Genomic DNA, 17,932 nt, shown 5'->3' with positions numbered 1-17,932 from the left:
TAAGGGTAATTTAAGAAATTTATCCTAAAAAAATGTGGTCCAAACCTTGTGTAATAAGTTCATTCTGGGCTATCAAGTTGGCTTGGCTCATTCTTTTATAGGCCTAGGCTAAGAACTTTTCAAATAGCCCATACATAATATTATTAGTAATATGTAATTAATATACAAAGGTAGGAGTTTAGATTGAATAAGGGCTGGGTTCAAACTTGGGGTGTTAACGATATTCGGAAATCCGATTTCGAATTCAAGATTTGACATAATCAAATTGAATTCGGATATGACCTGATTCAATTTGATAAATATCCAAATTTGATTGATTATTTAATTCTTATATATATATATAAATATTTAAATGTTTTATATAATTAGATTATATAAATAATTTATATATTTATATACATTATATAAATAAAATATTTATTAATTACATAAAATAATTAATTGGTCGAATCGAATTAAATATTTAAATATTTAATCAAATTCGTATTCAAATATTAATTTTCAATATCCACTGATGTCGAATCAAATTCTGTTTACCCCACTAATTCAGACTCAGGCTTAAACTAAAACATTTTTTTATTAATAAATAAAGAAGCAAAGCCAAGCCCGGCCCGGCTCGTGAACGGGTCTAAGCGCTGCACGGGACCCGTTAAGCGCCCATACCTAGTTTTGATTTTTGAAGAAACCATATCGCGTTTGTTTTGCGACAAAACCTCCTACCTAAATAATAAATAAAATAAAAGAAGAGAGAGAAGTAACTAAGAGTTTCTCTTTCTCTGTATGCTCTCTGCCTCTCTCTCGTTCTTTTGGAAACCCTAATATTTCTCTCCGGTCTTTCTTTTATTATTTCGTTCCTCATTTGTTTCTTCGTGAGTAGCAAGTAGATCCGAAAGTTCAAAGTCTAGGGTTTCTCCGATTTGGATCGATCAGCACATCTCGAAATCTAGGGTTTTTTTTTCCCTTCTCTCCGCTGGGTTTGTGGAGAGGTTCTCTAGATCCAGGGTTTCCCTCTGTAAATGGACGGTGCCCTAGCTGGCTCGGTCCTTGCTAAAAACCTAGCTTCCTGCAACAAGACTACTAGAGACAGAGCTTTTCGTCTCCTCAAAACATGGTTACCGTCACAGGGACGCGTCTCGGATGACGAAATGAAGAAGATCTGGAAAGGCTTGTTCTACTGCGTCTGGCACGCCGATAAACAAAAAATTCAGATCGAGCTCATCAACCGACTCGCTTCGCTTCTTGTAAGTCTCGATCTCCCTCTGTCCGTGCATTACTTCGAGGTTTTCTTGACGACGATTCGTCGCGAATGGAGTGGAATAGACCTTCTGAGGTTGGACAAGTTTTATCTTTTGATTCGTAGATTTGTTAACTATTTCTTCCTTCTTTTGAAGAAGAATTCATGGGATCTTGAGTTGTCGAGTCGTTTAATGTGCATCTGGGAAGAAAAAACGCTTTTGGCTTCTGATAAGTATCCAGCTCAGGGTATTAATTATCATGTCTCTGAGGTTTTCTTGGAAGAACTCAAGCCTTTTCTTCCTGTTAGATTGGAAATATTAGGTGTCCTGTTCAAACCTTTCCTTTCTGTGATGGAGAAGTCTTCAGATAAAGTTTTTCTGAATAAGATCAAATCTGGCATATTTGATTGCTTGCTTAGAAATGGGAAGAAGCTCTTGGAGCTCAAGAAAGCTGGGAAAGGTGTTGAAACTGGCGATGAAGTGAATCTATTTGGAACAATAGCTCTGACATTGGATCTTTCGGTGAAGTTCTTTAATTTGGGTTCCTCTCCAGAGTGCATTCAAGGTAACAGGAAAGTATTGTTTGGGTTGCATGAGGAGTTTCTCAAGTTGGAAAAGGAAATGTCAAATGCAGGAATAGAAGTTTCAATTCCAGAGGTCATTGGGGATAACGTAGATGAGGTGCCTGATTTGATTCCCATTACTGCACAAGAAGTTGGTGCAACTGATGTCTCCTTAGAAGTGGTTGATGTGGAACCTGCAGTTTCCAATGGGTCAGTAAGTAAGCTTTCTAAGAAGGGCAAGAAGGCAAAAAAGGCTTCCAAAGGAACTAGTAAAAAAGCCAAGACCAGTATGAATGGGTTTGCTAGTTCCGTTGATTCAGAGAATGGCATGGATCATAACATACATACCGCAAATGGTGAGAATTTGAACGAGGATGATGAAGGGAAAGAAAAAGATAGGGATGGAAGTGAGAATATTGCAACAAATGACGACCCAGCATCTGATGAGAATTTGATTCCTTTATCTGAATCTCTGATATCAAATTTACAGGTGCAGTTTGAGAAGGTTGCTGCTGAGGTTGGAATGGGGGAAGATGGTATAAGTGCATATGGCTCACCCACATCACCGGTTGATAGTGTTTCAAAGAAGAGAAAGAGGTCAAAAAATGTAGATGGGCAGGTTTCTAATAGTGCAGATTTGAGTAATCAGGGGGGTAGTGCAGCAGGAAAAAGTGTGGAAAAGAGTGCCAAGAAGGTCAGGTTTTCCATGAAAAATAACTTGGTTTGGAAGCCACACAATCCTTTACCTCCCCAAAGCTTGAGATTACCACCCTCAGCTACTCCTAGAGGTAGTGCACTTAAGAAAGGGATTCCCCCAGGTCCAATTAGGGAGATCCCATCCACCACAAAAAAGTTGAAGAAGCGGGCAAGCTCTGTGAAAAAAGCACGCAAGGGTCCAAAGAGTGTTTCCCCAGCCATCAAACGTCTGAGGAAGTTGCAGTCCCTTTCCGTATAATGTGACTGACTTGGATGAGGATTATATTTCTTTGTATTCTTCTTTTCAAAGTCTATTTGTGCTCCTTTTACCAACCCTAGCGGCTAATTATTAGAGAGATGGATGTGATCCCAAAGAGTGATTATTTTTTTTTTATCAAATTAGCAATATAGGCTGCACCTTGCACTCAGTTTTTATGGATATTCATATTTGAGACTGTTTTTCTTGGTGGGTAATTTGTTCTATTTCATTGATAATTGAGGCAAGCACATTCATGATACCAGCACCATAAATCATTCATTTCAATTTCATGCTATCGTATATATTATGCTCCTCTGTTTATTTTGAGCTCTTTCTCTTGGCTATATAGTTCATTTTCTGTTCAAGTTTCAAATCTTGAGCTAAATTTGAAATAGGAAGTTATTTATCAAATAAACGTCTCAAATAGCAAGTCTTTAATGATAATAATTGTTATTAGTATGATTCAATTTTAGGCTTCATTTGGGCAATGAGGTTAGGTAAGCTTATTGGATTTTTTTATAAAAGTCCAATTTTAGAAGTTCTGTTTTAAAAAGTCAAATATTGGCATTTAGTAAATCATTTATCAATCTTCCTAAGGAGAATCGTGCATTTGGTAACATTGCTAAGAAAGTCGTTATTTTTCATTTCAATACCAATATTGCCCTCATGACTCTGTGGCATATTTCATCACAAAAGCATGCACCAATGCTACAAAATAATTACTAGCATTAATAGAACATTTCCATTTGTCAATGTTTTTCATTGTAAATGTGGACCTTATAAGAAAATTGACCAAAATAATCTTTTATTAACAAATTGACCAAATACCTTTATAATGACAAATTGACCAAAATCAACATAGATATAAGGTACAACGGCCTTAAATTAACAAAAATGCCTCTATAGGTAACTAATTGACCAAAATGCCCCTATATTAACAAAAGTAGCCATATTTTATCCAAAATTGCCTTCAAAGTATATGGCATAAAAATCAATGTTTTTCATAAATTGAATAAAAGTAATTTGACCAAAACACCCTTTATAAATAAATTGATCAAAATGGCCCTATAATTGGCAATTGTCCAAAATGCCCATACAAGGTATAACCAATACCAATAGCCTATGGGAACCAATTGGGCTTAAACAATATTTAATTAACAAAAAATGCCTCTATACATAACTAATAGACTAAAATGCCCCTATATTTAACAAGAGTAACCATTACAAATATTTTACCCCAAATGGCCTTCAAAGTATGCGGCATCAAATATCAATGCTTTCAGCATAAATGTGAACTCTACAAAAAAAATAATTTGACCAAAATACCCTTTTATTAATAAAACCAAACTACCCCTACGATGGCAAATTAACCACAATGCCCACACAAGGTACAGTAAGTCAATAACAAACACCGTAGGGCCAATAGGTCCTGATGAACACTGAGTTGATCAAAATGCCCAACCTTTTTTTTTTGATAAAATCATAATAAAATTACAAAGTGGCACCTTAAAATAGGGTATCTTTGATTATGTCGAATGTAGGGTATGCATTGAGATCAATGGGCCTCATGTTACTAATTTAAAATGCAATAATGCCAACAATGCATTATTGGCATACAATCATATTAATATATTGATAATGAATTTACCTTGTACATACAATCATATTAATTTACTTGTCTAACATACATTTACCATAGATTATATATTAATTTTTTATAAATGTAGATTATTTATTACTATAACAACTAAAAATTGCATATACAAACATCTATACTATATTATAAAGCAATTAGGTTCCACGTCAGCAGCTCTCTCCTTCTCCCTTCTTCTCCCTTAAACCTCTCTCCTTTCTCCCTTACCCCTTTTTAGCCCTTCCATGTAGCCATGTAGCAGCCTTCTCTTCTACACTAGAGAGTTATTCCAAATCTCTCTCTCTCTCTCTCATGTTCTCGATCACTTAGCCAACCCCCTCCCAAAATTACTCTTAAACTATCTCTCCCACCTAATATTCTTCCTAAAACACCTCTTAATCTATATTATCATGCGGCAACCCTCTCTTCTTCACTAGAGTTCCTCTCTCTCTCTCTCTCTCTCATGTTACTAATCGGCTCAACCTCTTCCTAAAATTTCTCTTAAACAATCTCTCCCATCTAAAATTCCTCCTAAAACACATCTTAATCTATATTATAAACCATCTAGAAACCAAAAATGAGAGTAAATTACTAAGAAAATTTTAACACCTAAACTATAAATTTTTGTAATTTTGGTAAATAGAAAATTTTAATTACTAAGAATTACTTGCTGAAAATTATTGATTTTGGTAATTTAATTTTAGAATTTTTTTGAAAATTTATTACTGAAATTAATAATTACTAAAAATTAATAATTAATTAAAATATTAATAAATACAAATTTAACAATTAAAAATTATCAATAATTTTAAGCAGTAAGTAGTTATTGATACTTTTAGTAATTTTGGTTAATTTATTAATTTAGTGATATAGGTTTAGGGGATGCCCCTAGGGTAGGAATGGCAATGGGCAGGTTTGAGGCGACCCCCATCCCGACCTCGAGTTTTAAATTAATCCTTGTAAAAAAATTATAGCTAATGTGGGCTAGTCGAGCCTAACCTATTATGGGCTAGGAGGCCCGACCCATTAATGCCTAATAGTGCCAGCCATAGTAGGGGGAAGCCCTACTGCCTTCGTACGGAGCCAACTGTGGAGCAGTTAGGCATACTCGCAAGGACCTGTCACCTGACTTCGTACAATTCTCATCTGGTGCATTCATCTCCACCTGCCTCCAGCTAACTCAAGTATAAATATGGGGTAACTCTCCCTTGACAAGGGATCTCAGGTCCCAGATTTCTGGTACAACTCCCTCATTTACTTCTAGTGCCTTGAATTAATTTCTTGCACCTACCTCGCTTTATTAACATTCACTCCTGGGGACTCAGTGCATCCGAGGACTACCATAAAGACCTTGTTTGCACCTTCCCCCATCTCGCACCTTATACTAACTTGAGCATCGGAGTCTATGCCTTGGGTCTTCCCCCGAGGTCTTTGACATCTCTTGTTTTTGCAGTACCTCGGATCCCCAGGAATCTCGCCACCAAGCTGACGACCCATAGTCCTCGACTTCTACCATACTTAAGAAGAGAGCATCTCACCTCGGCCTCGGCTTACTCTCCTCTGAACTCTCAAAGCCTTCGTTCTACCTTCGGAACTTGGGGGCAAATTTACCTTGTTGCCCTCAGCTAATCCAAGCAACAACAACTGGTGCCATCTGTGGGAATCATTGTTGAGACGATTCCTTAACTCGCAAGAAGAAAAACCTCCAAGTCCTCCTAAGTTCGAAAGTCATGGTGCGAAGAACTAGGAATAACTAGAACCTCATCACCTATGAGCAGTTTTAAGCAGTCCTTGATCGTTTGGACCACCTCACTCAGCACATGGAAGAAGTTTGCCCCCGAGCAGGAGGTCCTTCTTGAGGCGACTGCCTCGCTAGGGGGTCAGAGGATCAGGGCCGATGCGAGCACATCGAGCCCCCAGCCCTCGGCCAGGGCGACAATTAGCTGGCCGAGCATTTGTCTCAAAATTCATCCTCAGAAATCCTTGTGCAGATCTGAAAAAGATTGGTTCTCAGAGAATCATTTGTCTCAAAATTCATCCCTTACTCAATTTTGTGAATCAATTAAAAGTAGGAACAAGGAAGGATATGTTTGGGATTCAAATCCAGTGGAGATTTTCATTCCAACACAATAACTAATGATTTTGACTCAGATCCAAACTTAGATGCCTTCATGGAACAAAAAAGATACCTAAGCATGAAGAAACATAATGAACCTCAGGAGACTATCAAGCTGCATGCCCCAGCTCGACGCAAGCATGAAGCAACCTCCTACAGCATCTGAACTTTGGTGATGTTACAGAAACATGAGTTGTAGCTAGAGCACTCTAAAATTTGTACATGGTGGTTTTCCTACACCTAGAAATGTTTGTTATAGGTCATAATCTATCACAATGAAATACATGCTATTCATTTAGCATGCTAGATTATGAGCTAAGAATCGAGTCCCTCCGATATTTTAATACTCTATCTTGTTTAGAATATCCAGGAAATTTCATCTCAATGATGAGATTGTACCTACAAAATTGTCAAATTCATCACCATCCAAGCCTTACCCCAACTATACAGGGTCTATTACATGAATCCTATTTTTGCCTAAGGATGGCAATTTTCCCCATCCCCAACGGGGATCTGACTTCCCCGACCTGATGGGGTCGGGGATGGGGATTGAGGTCCCCGCCCCATTCCGATCCCAACTACATACATACATACATACATACATATATTATTTATATTATATATATTAAATATGTTATGTATATATCAAAATATATTTAAAAAAATATTTATAATTTATAATTTTTATTTATTTTAAATAAATTTATTTTTCAAATAAATACTGTTATTTAAAAAAAAATTGGGAAGTCGGGTCCCTGCGGAGAACCCATTCTCGTTGGAGATCAGGGATGGAGGACAAATTTTATCCCCGGTGGGGATCAGGGATGGGGATCGGGGTTAATTTCATAATTGGGGTTGGAGACGGGGAATATGATCCGTACCCCGTTGCCATTCCTATTTTTGCCAAGATGTGTTACACAGTAGTTCAACCAGGGGAAACAAATCCAATGTAATTGAAATAACAAGGAATCAAGAAAGGAAAGGGTGGAATAATCGCATGGAGCAAATTGGTCTCCTAGTTGTTGCCAACAGTCATATATGGGTGCATATTGAATCATATAAAATTATAGATAAGTGGCACTCTATTTGTGTGAATCTCCAGAGAGAGTTCTAGAACACCAAATATACACATCAAGAATCCATATCCAGACGTTATATACATACTACAAGATAGTGGCATTCTGCATGTCTATAACACATTACAAAGCTCTTCCGGATAAAGCCGACTCTAGTATGTCCAACTAGCCCTTGTTCATTTTCTAGAATTTGCAAAGCTACAATGGTATCTCAATTTTCAAAGGAAATGAATCAATGATCATTATACTCTTTCTAGGCCAGAATTTAGACCCTGAAGTCTTGAGGACAGAATGCCATGGGTTGATGTTCCCACCTGCTCTTGCTAGGGGTGGCAATTTTTCACCCAACCCATCCAATATCTAACCCACCCAACCCGCCCATTTATTTGGCAGGTTGTGTGATCAACCTATCACCCAATCTGCCCATTTAAATGGGTTGGGTTGTGGATAATCATTGAGTTAATCATTATAGACATAAGTATTAATTCCTTAGCCTTTTTTTAATTTTCTTCATTTGAATTAAATAATTTATAATTAATGCATTAATTTTCTATTAATTATTGACTAAATTTAGTTTTGTCTTGAATCAACACACTTCACCTAACATAAATCCAAATCAATTTGACCTGAGTTCAGACCAATTCAATGTGGTCTGACCCGATCCAGCATATACCGATCCAGATTAACCCGAATCCGAAATAGACCCGGGTAGGATGGTTCGTTACCGCTTGCTCTGCCCGGTTTGGGTGGTCCAGTCCAACCAATATTCACATAACTGACCCAACCCGATACAAGTTGATTTGGGTCGACCTAAATTCGAAATAGACCCCGGGCGGGATGGCTCGTTACCACTTGCTTTGTCCAATTTGGGTTGTCTGGTCCAACTAGTATTCACACAGCTCGACCCGACTTGGTACAAGATGATTTGGGGCGAGCCAAATCCGAAATAGACCCCGGGCGGGATGGTTTGGTACCTCTTGCTTTGCCTGGTTTGGGTCATCCGATCCAACTAGTATTCACACATCTCGACCCGACCCAGCACAAGTTGATCCGGGTTTACCCAAATTTGAAACAGTTTTAGGCGGGATGGTTTGGTGTCTGTGTGCTTTGCCCAGTTTAGAATGTTCGGCCGACCAATATCACACAACCTGACCTGAATCGAAGCTGACCTGATTTACCTACGTTGACCCGGTTCGGTCCCAAACCCGTGCACAAACCTGATATGGTCCAGTCCAATCAAACCGGACTGATACAGATCTAAATGGTTCAACCACCCTTAATGTGATTAGCTCAAAGATAATCCAATTAGATAGTTCAAGTTGGTCTAACCAGTTTGAACCTAAGTGGTTCGATCAAACCCGAAATCCGAATATAGTCAAATGGATTCGCCGCTTGTATAAAAATAACATGCATGAAATGTGATCTAAACCTTCACCACTTGTGTAAATAGTAATTACAATTACCACCAAGTTATAACCAACTAATTTGTTAAGAGAGAGATAGTTTGTTTTTTAAGTCCATAAATATAAAATTAATGGGTTTGGGCGGGTTGAATTGGGTTAAAGCAGGTTTGAGTTGAACCCAGCCCATTTAATTTTATATAACTAGGTCATTAATGGGATGGCAGGTTAGATAGATTGGGTTGAAGTTCAACCCAAACCAAACCCAACCCAACCCAACCCACCCAATTGCCACCGCTAGCTCTTGCTCTTTCTATATTCAATTTAGCATAATTAACCCATTTCAATGACCAATTTGTTTTCGATGTTTTCCCTTTTCAAAATCGATTCCAGTTGTGATAGGTTTAAGTTGGAATAGCTGGCCCCAATCTATCCATTTTGAGAGGTCTAGTTGGGATATCATACCCCTATTTGAACTAGGTTCAATTTGGATTTTTCTTATCAAGTTGACAAAGGATAAAGCCCAACCCAACATTTTGCCAACCATATGCATAAATTTATAAGCACCATCTAGGTAACAACTAGATGGCTAATAACCCAAGGACATTATGATCCACAAGACCTCCTTTCCTTTCTTGCGTTGCTGTAGCACTTTGGAAGTATACTTAATTTGAATAACCAAGTAAGCAGGACTTATTTGTTGTTCCAAGTTTTGTGGTCCAAATCAAGTCCATCTAATCCTGTTGTAAACATGGTGCAATCTCTGAACATGAATGTCACTTTCAGAACTAAAGCAAAAATTGGAGACAACCATCTCCATATGCACCAAGGTCAGAACACTGTTTAGGACCTCAAGCAAAAAGCCATATAAACATTGATGTTTCAGTTGGATTTTAGTCTCATTAAAATCCAATGGGTGTTTGATTGATTAATTACATCATAGAGCACACTTACACATGCACTCTGGAAAATAGTTTTAAAATTCTCACCAAAACTCTTTGTTTTGACTTATTTTTTCTCCTTTTAATCCTTGTCCCACATTGGAAAATTACAAAACTTTTTTTGGACTTTTAAGTAAGAGCTTACACTCAGTAGAAATATGATAAGAGTATAGAGACTTCCTACCATGCAATGTGTGTGTGTGTGTGACGCAATGAAGCACTTTAGATGTGATTTTGACCGTGTAGTTTCATGTGAAAACACTATATTTTAGTAACATAGAAATGTGCTGAACTAGCATACAACGACAAGCCTCTTCAAACAAGCACACCCGTCTTCATAATGACTCTAGAATTTATAAAAGGGTATAAAATCAAGTTGATTTTACACACAAGTTTTATCTCAAATGGCTGCATAAACACTGTTGTCTCTCTCCGAATCTACTACTATCTTATAGAAGGTATTTTTGGAGATTCTTCAACTTTGATGGTTGCAATCTCTCACTTAAGGCTCTATTGTATCCTATAAACAAATTTGCTAGCAATCCAACTGCAAACTCAATTAACTGAGTAGGGGGAAATAATTATTCAATCACCTTTAATGTGGTAAGTTCACTATAAAGTTAGTTGTTCCAGATCCCAATAACAAAATGCATGGATACGTGTAGTAATACCTAAAATCAAAAGCCTATAGCTCAGAAGATTGTGCAAGCTACTCTACTCTAAGATCTTATTTTTCCATCACGTGTTTTGGTTCCATATGACTGATGATTTAAAGAAGCCTCCAAATTTTTTCCTTAGAGAAAAAATTTATTCTCTCTTTATGGGATCAAACCAAGTTACCACAAATTGCTTCAAATTTGGGTGACTTGGATTAAAGTCTTACTAATAAATAGCATAACACACCATATATTGTGTATCAATTGCAAATATCGACCAACACACTGTGGGCATTACATGTGGATGCTAAATTAAATAAAGGTTATTTTATTTTACTTGTTATCATGAGATAGTAAGATGGTCTAATAGTCTAAGAGAATTTTACATATTTGGGCAACTAGGGTTCAAGTCTTACCAAGGAAATAGCATATTAGATTGTATCTTGTGCATCAATTCTAATATCAAACAATATAGTGTGGGCATAGGTGGATCTCACATTGGGTATTTTGTGTTGATATTTAAAACCTTCACTACAAAAAACTCATGCAATGTACATACTAGTGTTAAAAGATGCTCATTTATACTATTATAAAGTAAATACTTGCCTTGGTTTTTATGGAAGTCGTTAATGTTAAAATTGACTGTATAACCTCAACTTCTATCTTCACCCTTTATTTGCACACATGCATAGTACATGCCCTTATGTTAGTGTTTTATAGGGGACTGGTTACATTCAATTTCCTATTTAAAAAGGAAATTGAATCATAGGTGGTCGCATATTGGGTGTATTGTGTCGATGTTTAAAACCTTAACTACAAGAGATTCATGCAATGGATGGGTTAGTGTTAAAAGATGCGCATGTTTTATAGGGGAGTGATTAGACTCAATTTCCTAATAAAAAGGTAAGTGAACCAATTTTCAGTGAGTTTAACTAACCCATGTTTATTTATTTATTTATTTTTAATTCATAAAAACCACCAAATTCTAAGGGGATGTGAAAAAGAAAAAGTATGACGATGCATATTAATGGCTTTATGCATTAGCTATTTCATACAATAACCATTAATATGCATCAATAATGTAGCCATTAATAGTGCATCAAAATTCTATTTTGATGGAATTAATGTTATTGACCATTATCTTGTCGAAGGCCAAATGAATCATGTAATGAAATAGCTGAACATTTCTTTATCTTAAGCTCCTATTTAACCAAAAATTAGATTGAATATTGTATGCGCCCAAGTTAATTAACATTCACCAAGTTATGTTATTTTGCTTGTAAAATTATCAATGATCATAATGAAAGTTTTTCTTTGATATTTCTTGGTTTAAGAAAAAAACAATTTTTTTTCTTGATTTTTCTTGGCGCTTAGATGATACATGTTAAAGATGCTTAAACTTTTTTATTCATGGGAGCAAGATTGGAGATTGGTGGAGAGAGAAATAGGTGTAGAAAAGTGAGAAGAGAGGGTGGTTGAAGATGAACAATGCTTTAGATGGCGTTTGGTTCCATTGTTGTTTATTTGAAATGTTGTTCTGCGTCACGTAGGTGTTTCCTCAATGGAGATTGAAATGTTGTTTACTTAAACCATTTATCAAATAAATGTTTTCTCGGACTTTTTGATGTTTCTCCCAACACTTGGGTGTTTTTCCACTATTCAGCTTATGTGGCACCTAGATGCCAAAAAATGCTAAAAAACATTTTCAACCACTTTTCTTGTTTTTCAAGGAGGATGTCATATAAAACATTTATTTAATAAACAATAATGGAACTAAACAGCCCCTTAAAGTGTGAAAAATGAGAGAGGGGCAACAACATAACATCGAAGTGAAGACAACAAAATGCATTTTAATTTAGGAGCAATTTGATCCCAATAAAAGCTTTTTTCTGTCTACATACCATTTTTGCAATTAGTTTCTAAATGCAGTTGAGTTTGTTAATCAATCATACTTGATTATTTTTTATACAAAATACCCTTAATATTATATATTTATCATATTAATGAAAATTTGTTATAAATGAAAATTATTATTATTAGTGATATAAATGATTAAATAACTACATTAGAGACTAGAGTGGACTTAGTCTTATGTTTTGGAATTTTTCTTGACTAAAATATCCCTATGTTTTAATATGGTCACTCCTTAGTGTAAGGAGAAAAATGTAATTTAAATACTATTATTAAATTCATTCAATTCCCTTTCATTAACTCCCATATTTAAGTTATTAACTCACATTCTCTTTCATTGAATTATATATTTAACGCTTTTTTATTTCTCATCACTAAATTCTACTAATTAAATCGATACATAATAATTTTAATAATATAAAAATTATATTTTTAAAATCTACCCGAAAACAAATTGTATTTCCATCTAGGTGGTTGTAAGAAGTTCAACCATTTTGTGGTATTTTTATTTTTATTTTTTTATTAAATTTATTTAAATGAGCATTAGGGTCAACACTATCATTTTCCACTGTCATATAATGGAAGATTGATTAAATCCGTTGCAAATTATAAGTGGTGTTTTAGTAAAATGCTAACTATATGGTAGATTTTAGTAAATCCATGAAACTATAAGGGGTTTTTTAGTAAACGACCCTTTCTATTATTTAGCTTTCGCTTAATAAATCCCATGCATCGCACGGGTCCCTACTAGTTATATTATTAAAGAGAGGTGATTAAGAGTGTATTAATGAGAGAGAGAGACATTGGGTATTTTAGGCCCCCAAGGGAATGGAATTCTCATCCAAGAGAGCAATTATATTATGGGAAAATTCTCGATAGGTACCCTGCACTTTAGGTCGAGTGCCAATTTAGTACCCATACTTTAAATCGTGACAATCTAGTACCTGAACTTTTAATTTGGGACAATTTGGTACCCGAACTTTCAATTTGTGACAATTTGGTACCTGACGTTAGATTTTCGTTAGTTAGAAACTCACATGTGGGTTAACATTTTCAAAATACCAAAAATACCATTTATGAAAAACGCTTCTTATTTCCCTAATCCCTTGTTGTCTTCATTCTAGGTTGAATGAACGAAACTTGTTGTCTTCATTCTGGGTTGAATGATCAAAAAGCACAGGTCGCTTTTTGGCGTTTCATGCATCATTTCAACACCCCCTGATATCATCCGGCTGCTACACAGGTCGCTATTATCATCCGCTGATCGGTGTTTCAAGACTTTAAACTCAACCATTTCTGCAAATCCTTTTCTTCAGAATCTCTTCTCTTTAGAATCCTTTTCTCAAAAACGAAAACTCTCTCTTGGCTCTTGTATTGCCTGGTTCAAAAATGAAAACACAATCAAGGTTTTAATCATCATTTCTTGGGCCATTTAGCAAGAAGAGCAACGGCAATGCTGGTGAAGGCATTTAAAATTAGAAAGGCTAGAATAGGAGAGAGAGAGATCGAGTGTTCCTCCAAGAGGTGGAATAATCCCTCGGAATATGTTCAAGTAAGGATTACACAAAGTGCTGAATGAAGGAGGAAAAAAAGAAATTCCAAATCAAAACATTTGAGGCATAGAAGACAAAAAAATTCAAAACAATCACTGCAAGGATAACAACAAAAATCAGTTGTGTAGGCCCCATTAGAATTTGTACGTGCAATCGATTAGGAAAGGTGGAAAATACTTTCTTAAATTCTATTTCATAATCCATTCGTAATGGCTTACTACTGCTTTCTGTTTCCGTCATTGCATCATCAAAATAGTATCTCATTATAAATACCATGTATAAGTTGTTTGGTTAGGAATTTTTGTTCATACAAAACCTTCACTGGGATAAATCAGAAATTTTTCTTAAAGAGTATGTTCAAACCAAACATGGAAAGCTATTCCTTCATTCCTTGACTTGGATAGGGATTTATTTTCTCTGTTCAAACATCAAACATTCATATTGTTCTTGCAAGAGAAAATTATATAGTCTGAATGTAGACTTTGTCTGTCTTGAAATCTGCAACCAAGTAGTTCTCATATGGTATTTGAGTTGGTCATTTTGCTTCAGATACTAACTTACCTACCTAAATGTGGCAATGGGTTGATTCTTGACGATCCAAATTCCATTGAGGTGTGCCAGCTCTAATAGGGGAAATCTGGGGAATTAGTTAGATTCAGGCAGGGCCAAATTACGTTAGAGATGAAGGTCAGTAAGGACAAGCCTTAGATGATGGAGATGTCGATAGAAATTAGTCATATTGATCTAGTCAGATTATTAACTGGTTTGAGCTATGGTAGCCCAAGAACACAAGAAAACAGTTAGGTTGGGGTTTTGGGTTGGTTGTCAGCATGGGTAAATGGTTGTCACATATAACTCTTATCAGGACTTAAGTTGCACAAATTTCTCTTATTTCTTAAGAGACATGAGTACTACAATGAAATCTTCTTTCAGATTCATTGCAGAAATTCCCCAGGAGTCTCAATACCTTGTACAACCACCACTTTGCTGCCATTTTACCTGGTGATTCAGTGGCGGGGATTGTGGTGGTATCAAATGGAATTTTGAACTTCTTGAACATCTATAACACTCTGCTGATTGTCCGGCTTGTTTTGACCTGGTTTCCCAACACTCCTCTAGCCATTGTTAGCCCTCTCAGGTGTGCTTCTTTAACTCTCATGAATGCTCTCCACTTACTAGTGTAGAGAAAAATCAATGTTGAGCAATCAAAGCTATTGGAGTTCTGAATTTGCTTGCCTGCCTGTGATTGTGCATCGTCAATTAGAATACAAAGATATGCTATCTGATTTTCTAGACGGGCAGACATTGTTTCAATTACTAGTCATCCTTGGATATGACAGTCTTGAAGTGAAAATCCGTAATTGTCTATACCAAAAGGATTCTAAAGTTTTTCATTAGGGGAAGAGGGGTGCAGAGAATTACCTAGAAGAAGTTGCAAAAATGACTGAGTTTAAAGTCTTGAAACTATGAATTATTGTGGGGGATTGCTATTTTTGGAACCATAAATTAGTATGGTCGATTCGTTCCAATCCGAGTTTTTTGAACGAACGAAACCTGTTGTCTTCATTCTGGCTTGAACGAACGAAAGAGGAGAAGAGAGCCGACCTTCCTCTTCATTCTGGGTTGAATAAACGAAACCTGTTTGTCTTCATTCTGGGTTGAATGAATGAACCCTGGTTGTCTCTTCAGCACCGACAACGGCTGAGTAAACAGTGGGCGCAAGAATGTTCCAGCGATGGGCAACAAGAGTCGTTCTCCGAAAATGACACTGCTTCTTGGATTCTCGGCGGCGTAATAATTTTCCAGCGTCGTGTATGTCGAAATCAACTTTCCCGGCGGCACATTCACTTGACACCACCGGCGTGAGGGAGCTGGTTCTCTATAAGCTTGATGGGTTATTTTAATAATTTTAATCGGCTGAAATAACATTGGGGGTATTTAAGACTTTTTATTCTCTAACCGATAAAAATCTAATATCAGGTACCAAATTGTCCCAAATTGAAAATTCAAATACTAAATTATCATGATTTAAAATACAGGTACTAAATTTGCACTCAACCTAAAGTATAGGGTACCTGTCGGGAATTTTCCATTATATTATTATTAGCGAGAGAGACGTTGGGTATTCTAGGCCCCCTAAGGAATGAAATTCCCATTCAAGTGTTTCAAGTTTGAGAACTCGAGCCCAATCAGTGCAAAAGCATTGATTGAGCTGGGTCAAGCAAGGGTTGGACCCAACCACCAAGTTGCACCGCTACCTCTATTATGAATTAATCGATTCTCAAGCTTTGGAATACAGAGAGCAGCAGCACTGCACAAACAAGAACCTACTAGTATGGGTATGGGCAAGAGAAGGAAGAGGAAGAAAAGATCTCTTTATGATCAATCCAGCATGGATACTATTCTCTTTCCTCTAATGCTTGCAGCTCTTGCTAAGCTCGACAACCCATTCTGTGAATCCCTCCTGAAGAAATGTTTAAAGAAACTCCAGCTCTCCCTCCTCACCCAAACCCCCAACTCAAACATTCCTCCCTCCTTCCCACAAAAACTATCAAATGATTTCCTTTCATTTCTCCCTGCCCTTCTAAGATCCAAGTAATGCCCTCAAAAACCGTTCTACATCCTTTTTTAATCCATTTTCCACTATGATCGATTAATTCTTTTCTTTCCTTTATTGCAGGAACCCTGAAATTGCGTCTCGCACTGCTGAAATTGTCGGTGCAGCAACACTTTTATCGTTGGATATGAATGAAAGGGTTGTCTCAGATGCTGAGATTTTAAAGGGTTTAGTGGCGGCTTTATCGAGTGGGAGTAAGCGAATTTCCATGGCTGCCTGTAATGCTGTTTTGGATGTTTCAACGACATTGATTGGGCGGACGCGTCTTTGCGATTTTTGTGTTGTAGAGAAACTGATGTGAGTATTTTGATCTTGTTGATGCTTTTCAGTGTTTATTCTTTTCTTTTTATGTGCAATGTTTACTTCCACGTTCCAGACTTGTATTATCGCTTATTTATGACCAACGTGAGGCTGATTACAGAATTTTGATTTACTTTTTTTTTGGCAAAAACAAAGCTCAAGTTCCATCATTCATTACTTGTAGAAACAGTTTGTACATCCATGTACTTATCAAATATATGAGTATACACATTCTTCCCCTGCTTACATGGCCTATATGCCAAGTCATGAATTATCACGTTCTTAGTCCTGTTTACAAAATATATATTACGTACATCTAAAAACATCACAAGATGGTGAGCTGGAATGTTGGAGGTGTAGGAAGTGCACGAATAAGAAGAGTGGTGAAAGACTTTCTAAGGAGGCTAAGGTTGTGTTTGGTATCTTTGCTGTTTCTAATATAAACGTTTGGGGTTTATCAATACAATTTTTTTGAGAAATTGTTTAGAAATTGTCTTGTCACATCACCTCAGATAACCACTTCCACTGAAAAAATGGATGTATTGGATTGGTGTTGGCATTTATAATAGACACATCAAATTTGACGTTTCATGAAGAAGTGAATGATATCGCATTTAATACTAAAAATGGATTCTTTTTTTTATGTAAACAATGGCATATTTTATCAAAAATTTGTATTGATAAACTTCAAATGTTTCTAGTAGAAGCAGCAATGATACCAAACACAACCTATGGTGCTTTTGCAAGTAACAAAAGTTGAAGTGGTCAATAATGTGTGGATGAGGAGTATATGGGGATCAAAAAATAAATAATGGATCTTTTTGCCTTTTATTGGAGCATCTGGTGGAATTTTGATTGTGTGGGATGATAGCAAAAAAGAGTGCACAGAAGAATGGGTGGGGTATTACGCGGTATGTTGCTGGAGATTTTTAGTGAGTAGAATGTGTGAGAGTGCATGGTGTGTTGCTGGAGATTT

At 36.4% G+C, this 17,932-nt stretch overlaps 2 protein-coding genes across 4 annotated transcripts in view; both read left to right on the top strand.

Moving 5' to 3' along the window:
• The first annotated feature begins 708 nt into the window (after positions 1–708).
• LOC104603154 (ribosomal RNA processing-like protein) lies at positions 709–2,968 on the top strand. The gene has a single exon (XM_010267099.3). It carries the CDS (start codon positions 1,017–1,019, stop codon positions 2,751–2,753), a length of 1,737 nt encoding a protein of 578 aa, XP_010265401.1. The 5' UTR covers positions 709–1,016; the 3' UTR covers positions 2,754–2,968.
• Positions 2,969–16,111: 13,143 nt separating this feature from the next.
• Positions 16,112–17,932, top strand: part of LOC104603153 (uncharacterized) — a 28,142-nt gene continuing 26,321 nt past the window's right edge. For 2 of the 3 annotated variants that reach the window (XM_010267096.3, XM_010267095.3), the window contains exons 1-2: positions 16,113–16,634; positions 16,720–16,953. In XM_010267096.3, the coding sequence (XP_010265398.1) occupies positions 16,375–16,634; positions 16,720–16,953 (494 nt within the window). In that variant the 5' untranslated portion in view covers positions 16,113–16,374. Of the gene's footprint in view, positions 16,635–16,719; positions 16,954–17,932 lie in introns of all 3 variants that reach the window. The other variant, XM_019198730.2, reaches the window with a different exon arrangement.

This window comes from Nelumbo nucifera, chromosome 8 (assembly GCF_055504915.1).
Source record: "Nelumbo nucifera cultivar China Antique chromosome 8, China Antique-T2T, whole genome shotgun sequence".
NCBI lineage: Eukaryota > Viridiplantae > Streptophyta > Magnoliopsida > Proteales > Nelumbonaceae > Nelumbo > Nelumbo nucifera.
The sequence above is the reverse complement of the archived record's forward strand: the minus strand, read 5'-3'. Positions and strand labels throughout refer to the sequence as shown.